Source organism: Miscanthus floridulus, chromosome 19 (assembly GCF_019320115.1).
Source record: "Miscanthus floridulus cultivar M001 chromosome 19, ASM1932011v1, whole genome shotgun sequence".
Taxonomy (NCBI): domain Eukaryota; kingdom Viridiplantae; phylum Streptophyta; class Magnoliopsida; order Poales; family Poaceae; genus Miscanthus; species Miscanthus floridulus.
The window spans coordinates 47,417,163-47,426,970 of NC_089598.1; the positions used below are offsets into that span (position 1 = coordinate 47,417,163).

General features: G+C 41.9%; 1 protein-coding gene and 1 pseudogene across 1 annotated transcript; both read right to left on the reverse strand.

The window, feature by feature from the left end:
* Positions 1 to 259: 259 nt before the first annotated feature.
* Positions 260 to 5,457, reverse strand: LOC136528824 (uncharacterized membrane protein At3g27390-like; annotated as a pseudogene).
* LOC136528826 (large ribosomal subunit protein mL46-like) lies at positions 5,418 to 9,469 on the reverse strand. The gene is made up of 6 exons (XM_066521815.1): positions 9,147 to 9,469; positions 8,976 to 9,041; positions 7,330 to 7,404; positions 6,354 to 6,483; positions 6,082 to 6,201; positions 5,418 to 5,869 (listed from the first exon to the last, which is right to left on the reverse strand). The coding sequence occupies exons 1-6, from the start codon at positions 9,347 to 9,349 to the stop codon at positions 5,720 to 5,722; spliced, it is 744 nt and encodes a 247-aa protein (XP_066377912.1). The 5' UTR covers positions 9,350 to 9,469; the 3' UTR covers positions 5,418 to 5,719.
* Positions 9,470 to 9,808: the final 339 nt, after the last annotated feature.

Here is a 9,808-nt window from a genome sequence, read left to right on the forward strand (position 1 = left end):
TCGTGGGAGTTTTTTTTGGCTTTTGGAACCCAAGAAGCTGAAATAAATAGGGCCTAAAGTACAAAGCCACCAGCGTGAAACAAAGACAAGCGTCAGACTTTTTTTTTAAACCATCATCGTTTGCTTGGGAGTTTTTTTCTAAAGGCCCTTATACTTGAGAGTTAATAAGTTTTATAAATGATAAATGAGGTGCGGAAATGACTCCGGCAAGAGTGAACAGGAGAACTGCTATTGGAGACAATAATACAAATAAACTACATCAACCACATCCCACAGAGGTCGTGCCTTGAATCCTTGATCCCTTAAACATGCCATTAACAAGTTTCTTTCCACAATAAACCGTATATACTAGAGAGATACAGCGATCCTAAATCAAGGCTCACGGGAGTGAGGCTGAGGAGTGTTCAAAATATCTTGTGCACACTACACTAGTACACTATCACACCATGTCAATGTTCGATTGAGGTTGAGTTGATGAACCGGCAATATCCTCCGCACCTCTGTCACCGAATCTTTCAGTACCAACATCTGCCTTAACTTTGCGTTTGATGTCACGCGATCCGTCGATAGCTCCTGCTTCGATCGCCTCTAGATACATTGCCTTCACCAGGTTGATGAAGCGCCTCCTGAAACTCGGTACTCGGGACATGTTGGCCACAATCCCTTGCAACCTATTATGAATAGATGGGTTTGTTACTTGGAGTTGCTTCAGGTTTATTTATTGTTGAAAGTATAGCATGTGGAAATAAGGGTGCGCTTGTACGATTGTACCTTCTGATTATCGCTTGCAGCTGACCTCTCTTTATATTGTCGTCTGACGGGAAACCGGAAGCATCCCAGTCAGATGGCTTCTCGTTCTTGTTTGTCATGATCAGCTTCCTCAAGCACATCTCCTCGTCTCCAGTGATCTCCAGTTTCCTCATTTGATCCTTGATGACCAGAAGTGGCCCGAGCAACCAGTCAAATACTCTGTCTTTAGGCCAGTTGAAGTTTGTCACTTCGACATTATCAGCTACATGAACATACGAGCTATGTTGGTGAAACAAAAAGATGAAACAGGGACAGTGCACACTGAATCATATTGTTAGGTTTTGAAGTGGACATTCGTTCACATGTTGGGTACAGAATCATACATATGAGCAAACCGTCCGAATCAGAATTTGCAGATCGTAACAGACACTGAAAGAGACACCAGGTAGGTAATTTAACGCCTAACTTCTTGCATTTTCCTTTGGTGATATATTCCTCCATATCTTCGGCAGTTATCAGGCCCTCACTCAGTAATATCCTTCCATTGAGCTCACAGGAACGGAAGAACCAATCCCATATCTATGGAGTTTATAAGTGAAAAAAAAGAGAGGCTATTAAATCTTAGTTGCTAGAACAGAGATATAGATCAGGCATGATTAAGAGAGAGGCATGATTAAGAGAGATTTGCATACTTGAATCGGTCTTAGTCGCTGGACTGTTTGCATGAATTTCTTTGATGGATACAACACCCTTCTATGCTTATGATGGCCATTTTGTTGCCTCTCTTCAGGTTCAGTCGTAAGCTTGTGCCCTTCCTTGCCAGTTTCACACTTCCTGATATCTGCTTTCAGGTATTTGGGCCTGCTGTCAAAAGTGGCTTACTGACAAATTGAAGAAATAATCTATGCACATGGAAGAAATGGCATGCAAGTGATAAACAAATTGTAGAAGGTAACTGCTAAATGTAATGGAAATATGAAATATACATCGAAACATACCTTGGAAGGCATGATCCTTCTCTTAGGTAAAGCAAATCATTGGTGTATTCATCAAAAATTGCTACTGCTGAAATCATGTATGCAAGTCCCATTTGGAAAGAAGCCTCCTGTGCATAATTGTAAAAGCATATGAGTACAGCTTACTTCATGTGTATTCTTGTTTCATCAGAGGAAATACTAGACAGACCTGATAAGCAATCAGTCCTGCACTGAAAACCGAAAAAGAAGCTGCTGAAAAATGAAGCTAGTAACCCCCCAATCACAGCAAGTGGCCATAGTATAATGGCCAAACCAGCAAAAGGCACACATACAGTTTCTAAAAATGGCCCTTCCCTTCCAACTAGATCCTCACATAACCTTTGCCATCCTTTCAACAACATGCAGGGGCTTTTCCACAAAGCCACTGCACTTATCATCAGCACATCCACTGGAACAGCGATGAAGGCAACGAGCATGCTTCGTGGTAGGTAAGACAACCTACATCAAAGCACCGTATAATGTTAGTAACAAAACTGCACACATGATTTGATCTTACCTCCGGTCATAAATGTCCAAAATTTATGTAGATTGGCAACAAAATATTGAGATTACTAGATTCTTAATGAAAAAACTTTATAATGTATATAATTGTTTCATTTAATACAATATACTTTTAGTTAAGACGAAAAAGGGTTTGGCCTACACCGTCCTTGGAGACTAATGGATGATGTTCTGTACACCATGGTAGCGAAGGAACCAACTTGTCACAGGAGTTAATGTCCACACCAATGCACCAGCACCCGGCTGGATTTGTGAACCCTAAGCCTGCTTCAGTGGAGGACCATGAACTAAGCATTGAACAAACAACTACACAATCTGGTTTACAGCCCTTCACTGCACTGGCGGAGCCTCATGGTGCATTCAATGTGAAAACAGGTTCAACAAATGGAAAGTAAAGAGAAAACGTATTTTGCTACGCTTAATAATTTGATAGACTTGATAATTGACATATGGCGCAATATGATGCATTTCAACTATGATCTTATTGAACAATTTGGCCCCCGCTTATTTAGTCCCCACGCTCCGCCACTTTTTCACTGGCAGCTGAAGTGGAAATGCAGATTGACAAAATCACCACCAATGCAGCAACTGTATCGGTGATGCAATCTGACGGCACTAAATCCAGCTGTACTGCTACAACGAGTGATTTTTTTGAGATATACAAGGATAAGATCAATTCCTCGTTAGCATCACAACTACACTATCAGTACCATTACTAGCTGCATCACCCACAGGGAACACAAAGTAATCAACGAAAGAGTAGTCAGCTAGCTGATAAAAGCCAAGAACTTAAGGCAAAGATACTATCCAGTGGGCACAACAATTCTCTAACAGAAGAGATTAGGTGAATTGTCACCTTTCTCCAAGAATATGGGTTCTGATCTGTTCAATCATTTTGCACAGCATTTCAAACAGCCCTTTTCCAAGATGAAGATGGAAGCATTAATGATTTTGGTTGAACATGGAATGCGGAAGAGCATCCAAGGCTGTGGAACTGACTATAAGGATCTGTCATAGTGTAAGGCCAATAGACCCTAGTGATCTGGTCAGAACTCAGAAGAACCCTGGTTGCTGCTATGTGATGACATGCAGTGGCCTGGAGAGGTACACATCAGTTTGCACAAGGCCCCAATATCCCATGCCATTACATGGTCCCTCCTGAAATATCTTTGGTCGGAAACATTGACCAGGATGAAGGTTTCTGTTTTTTTTTCCCCGGGGTCGTTTTCAGTATGTTGGGCTATTAATGATACACGTTGTTGCTCTAGAGCTGTTGTGGGGTCATCTCTTCTCAAAAGTTTTGCTGCTTTAGTTTTTTTTTAGTCATGTTTTAGTAGTCATTCCTGAGCAAGTTGTTGAGTAGTAGTTGGCGGGGAGTGTTACTCCATTGGTCAGTGGTGTTCTGCTCCCTCCTGAGCAGGGTAGGTGTTTGTTTCTTTTAAGGTTTTAGGCTCCTTATAAACTGGGTCAATTCTCTTCTTATAATAAAACTACAATAAAGTTCTTCCCGTCCTTTCGAAAAGAAATAGATTGACTTAGGACAAACCTAAACGGACTTATATTTATGATCTGAGGAAGTATAAGTATGCTTATTAGGGTGTATGTTTTGAAGTTCAATATCGGTTGAAGATATATGCATGATTAGCATTGGTTCTGAAAAAAGATGTAATATGCTCAATAGCTGGTCTTGATTACTGGGAGAGGGAAAATGTAAGTTCAAAACATACTTGATGTCAAGAGGGGCTTCATCGTCCCCCATTTTCTCAATAAGATCATCCATGAAAGAGAAGTACGAGTGGAAGCAGAAATCGGTGACATCACGGACAACCGTGCAAGCTCCAGCTATTGTGCTTACAGTTCCATCCTACAGCAATGAGATGATGTCAATAGAATTATTACACGACTCTTACCCGATCAAAGGAAAGAATCTGAACCTAAAAGGCACAACCATACCATAAAACAATGAGTGAGCTTGTCAGTGACACCCTCGCCAACAGCCTCAAAGGTCACCATAAGAGGTACAAAAACTCCATAGCCTATACCACCCAGAAGACTCCCAACAATAGCAAGCCCGGGCAAGAGAAGCAGCGGTAATGGTAACAGTGTTCCAATAAGAATCTTCAACTCCAACCCGATCCTTTCGGTTCTGCAAAACCAGAACTAACAGAAATGATCACATCATTGATATCACATTCATTTAATTAATCAGGATACAGATGAGAGGCAAGGAAATCACACAAAACTTGCCAATGTAGAGGAAGTTACCGTACTTAAGAACACAGTAGTATGTCCAGATGAAATGCGCAGGCCAGAGACCAATAATAACCGCAGAGCTCCCAAAGAATACGATGGAAGCCGTAACCGGACCGACTAGGACAGCTGCAGAAAAGAAGAGTGAATCATTTGCATCTGCCTGAACCACACATGACATGGACAATCGTTAACACTGAGCACAATACTACAAATGAAATCATCCACACAGAGACAATTCATAAATAAAAGCCGTGGCCAATCTGTGCTGCTGCTGTTACCTTTGATGGATCCCAGGAGCAGGAGGAGGATGAAGAAGGGCACGAAGGACACGAAGCTCCAGAGCTTGCCGAGGAAACCCGCAGGGACCTGCATGGATCAGAGCGAGGCCTAGGTCCTAACCAATCGCCTCGCCTCGCAGGTCAGTATCACGAGCTCAAAACTCTGCTGCTCGTATGTGTAGTCTTCTTGTTGTGCCCTGCCCTGCCCTGGCAGCGAAGCCGGAAGCCTCTGTAACAGGCTAGCAGCAGCGGGAAGAACAGAAGAGAAAAGGGACTTGGACGCCTGCAAGACGAAGGTGTTCATCGGCATGTGAGAATCAGAGGCGGTGTGCTTTGGGACTCGCCACGTGTTGGTCTGCATGAGCCACGGGCCACGGCGTATACACGACGGTGTGGGCCCACTCCCTAGAGATGTGCATGGCATCACAATAGATTAGAGGGAGGAAATCATGACCTTCTAACAAATCAGAAGAACATACTTGATTTTTTATTCAGGATGCAGAATAACCTGAATGAAATGCTATCAGGAGCGTTGCCAGAATTCCCCGAGTGCCGGGTCCAGAGCTACAGATTCCACAAACATTGACCAGGATGAAGGATAACAAAGCAGGGGAATCAAATGTCACCATGCTAATTATTTTTTCCCCATGGACAACAAACTGATAATACGTCATGTGAACATACAGCAGCTAGGAGAGGACTACATGCTACAGCAATGTCATAGTGCCAAACATTGATACATGATCAGCCCAAGGAAAGAAAGGCAAAATGGCCATGTGTCATCAACTGCCCGCACTGGTGGTTTCCTGCCAATGCTGCTCGTGACGATAAAATAGTGGCGCTAAACTTGTACACCAGTCAAGAAACAAAATGGTAATAGCCCATGGCCTGATTACAGAGCTATCTAATGTGGATGATCATCTTGTTGAAGAAATCCTTGTTCTCAGGAAAATACTCCAGCAGCTCGTCTTTAGTCACCCACGCGAAGTCCTTGCATTTTCCAATATGGTATTTCGTTGTGCCAACCACTTGTGACTTGAAAAAGAAACGCTGCGAAAAGCATAACAGGATTAATGATACAGAGAATTGCCAACGAACAGATCTTCCTAGCATACAAAGCCTAAGCAGAAACGCAAAAGCCAGTGTTGACAAGCGATGAGGAAACATGGCAAGGATATTAGTGAACTAATTTCCTTACAACACGCAAGGAACTACAATGTATTGCAAAGAGCTTTCATCAATTGGTCAAATGAATTAGGCACCTTGAATGGTGAAACACTTGAATCCGTTTGTTCAACTGCCATATGAGCCATTGGAGCATTGCCAACAAAGTATGTATGGTCAAGTCCCCCAAGAACAGATTTTAATGCAGCCACGGCACACTGAAACAGAAGCCAGTATATAAGAAACCACAGATAACTTCTTCAAATCAGTTGTGCATTTAAGGATGTGATGTAGGCAAAAGAAACTGAAAGCAGACTACATCATGAATTAATTGACAGTTTTTCATTCGTAAAATTGCAGAACTGCATACCAGTCGCATAGTTTCTTCATTTTCGTATACTTTTTCCGGAAAATGCCATACAGGTTTTCCATCAGGAGCCCCGTAAGCGTTTCCATACAGCAGGAGATAAAGTTTATTATCAAGAGCTCGTTGTAAAGACCTACATAAAACAATGGTTTAGTAGGGGCTTGGACAGCGCAGTACTTAAGAGCTAAGAAATGACATGGAACTAATTCATAAAATATATTCAACTTAATGCCTATTGCAGTCATCTTTGAGCAGACACAGAGAATAACATCAATGAATGTTTTAGCTATGAACCCATCCAATGATGCTCTCCATTTTAGCTTCTAACAAGAGCAGACACATTGTAACGATCGTGAATAGCCTGTTGAGATCTGTATTACTTGCCCTCAAAACAAAAGTAGCTTAAGACTTCGACAGCTTGTACTGTGAACCATATGGAGCTATAAAAGTTGCTGTAGCATAGGTCATGATAGGCAACTAGCCAAGTACAACTAAAGCAATACACATATTTGAAGATTGTAAATCAAAATCAATTATACAACTAAAGCAATACACATATTTGAAGATTGTAAATCAAAATCAATTATAATGTGTGTAGTTGTGTACCACTGTAAGAAGCAGAACAGGGAAGCACCAATGAATTGCTAGAGAATGGGAGAAATCCATAGCTTTCAGGGGTAGAAACTCCCTCCACAAATCGAAAGAATAAGAGCGACCTAGATTATTTCATGACCAAATTGCAACGCGTATTTAATGATGTTTTGGGTGTTATGGTTGCCTAACAAATGGAAGCTATATTTTAATTAGAGACATGTAATTTCATTGCACAATCACATCTGCAGTTCAACTAGTTATCATAGTAATTAGAGACATGCAGGACACCTGAGTGTATGGATACAAACAATAACCTTAAGACATGCCAGTCTTTGCTCAGAAGAACCATATAGAAACTAATAAGACATGGAGGTGCAAAACTTACTTCCGGTCATTTGTTTTGTCAGCCTCCGTAATTCTTGGAGCAGGCACATAATCAATATGATAATCACCCTTACCCCTACAGAAAGAAAAGAGTTAGGATATTTTTCACACCCAGATAAAAAAGGGTAACTCAAAGGGATAAAACTGAGAAGGCCGTAGTAAAACTTCCATATATCAGAGCCCGAGAGGAGTCATAGCTTATAGTAAAGCATGTAGTGACCCGATTCATGTAATGTAATGAAGACATGTCTAAGTTTATTTATCACTTCATCTTTTTAATCAAGTTCCAATCTAGTATGTTCTACATTTAAGTATAGAGCTCATGATGTCTATCATCTATCATGAGTCTATTTGTAATTTCCCTAAGTGTGACCCAACATGGGTACCTTTTTACGTTTTGGTCCTATTTTAGTATTAGTAGAATTGTTCGTCTACCACTACCGGTCGTGGTGTTAAGGCTGCCCCAATATCAGTTTCAGGATTATAGGAGAAATTATTATGTTTCTACAACAACAACAACAATATAGCCTTTCAGTCCCAAGCAAGTTGGGGTAGGCTAGAGTTGAAACCCACCAAGAACCCCAAGTCACGGTTAGGCACTTCAATAGCTACTTTCCAAGTACTCATATTCAAACATAGATCTCTAGGTATATCCCAAGCTTTCAAATCTCTTTTTATTGCCTCCCCCAATGTCAATTTCGGTCTTCCTCTAACTCTCCTCATATTATTAGCTTGGCTTAGGACTCCACAATGCACTGGTGCCTCTGGAGTCCCTTTGGACATGGTCAAACCACCTCAACCGATGTTGGACAAGTTTTTCTTCAATTGGTGCTACCTCTAGGCGATCACGTATATCATCGTTCCGAACTCGGTCTATTCTTGTGTGACCGCAAATCCATCGCAACATACGCATTTCTGCAACACTCAGTTGTTGAACATGTCGAATCTTTGTAGGCCAACATTCTACTCCATACAACATAGCCGGTCTAATCGGCCGTTCATTTTAAATCCACAATTTCCAAATTCAAATCCAAACATAGCATATGGTCTAAATGCATAATAAGCTAATTCAAACATAAACATAGGGCTCGTACACAGAGCATCACACACTCCCATTTCCACTCCCACTCCCTCCATTCTTGATGCTAGAATTTGAAAATACATTTGCATTTTATTGACAATTGCCAAAACACTTAGTAAGTTAGTTGCATAGTATATGTAATACTCCCTCCGTTCTAAATTGTAAGTTGTTATGGCTTTTCTAGGTGGATAGCTTGTACTTACATATACATTATGTCTAGATATTTAGTAAAAGCTATGTATCTAAAACAAGCCAAAACGACTTACTATTTGGAACGGAAGGGAGTAGTTATCACCGCCTATGTCTTTTTTTCTAAATACCAATCAAGACCCTGTACTAATGCACCACAAAAGCATACTCTTTTTCTCTCTTCTCGCAATTTTGGAAGGGTTATTTTAAGACTATGGTCCTTATGCACAACAAAAATGCACTCATCACATCCCATTTTAAAACTGAATTAGTTATCATACCTTCACAGCAAAATCGGAATAACCAGGAATGGGGTGGTGGGGGCGGTGAATTAGGAAAAATAAGTCTATGACACAAGGGAGGGGGAGGGGTATCACCTTGCGTCGGCCTTGACAAGGACCTCCTCGGGGTATTGCCGTCTATACTGCTGCCTCCACCGAAATCTAATTAAACAGAGAAACGAACCAAAGCCACGCAAAACCAAATAAGCATAAACGAAGCAAGATCATATAAGGAGAGAGCGAACTGGATGAACGGATCTGCCGTACGAGAATTCTTGGAAGGCGTAGACAACAGGGTGGATCTTGGGGATGACGACGGGGAGGCGCTCGAACAGCACCGACGCCACGAGCTTCCCGTCAGCCATTTCCTTAGATGAAGCCAGCACAGAGGAGGCGGAGGAGTTGAAGCCGCGAGGTTCCCGGAGCGACCGGCGAAGAAGGCTCACCGTCGCCGGCAATCGGGACAACATGGTTGGGGGCGGCGGTCGGGTTCGGGGGTGGTGCCGCGCCGCAACGGTGTGAGGAGGGAACTGGGAAGAAGGCGAAGAAACAACCCTCTGCGGCTCTGCCTCAACCGTATAGCCTCGTGGGCCTTGTCTCCACGGGCCGGAGCCCCCAACAATGCGCTCCCACTCTCTTTAATTCATCGTTCCTCTTTTTCCGATTTCTTGGGGGTGAACCATCAAGCAATCATTGGCACCTACAGTAAATTTTTACATGCATATATAAAATTCAGGAGTGGTAGTGGGAAACAAAACTATAAATCTCTGTCATCGGATACATGTGCATTAATAGGTGTCAAAAATTCGTGATAGCTGCTTCAGAGCAAGTGTAGTAAAGAGTTGTATGTTGAAGTGGAAAAGAAAAGAGAGGAGAGAAAAAGAAGCGGCTTATAAGTTTACAACCAGTTTATACATAAGAACTAAAAA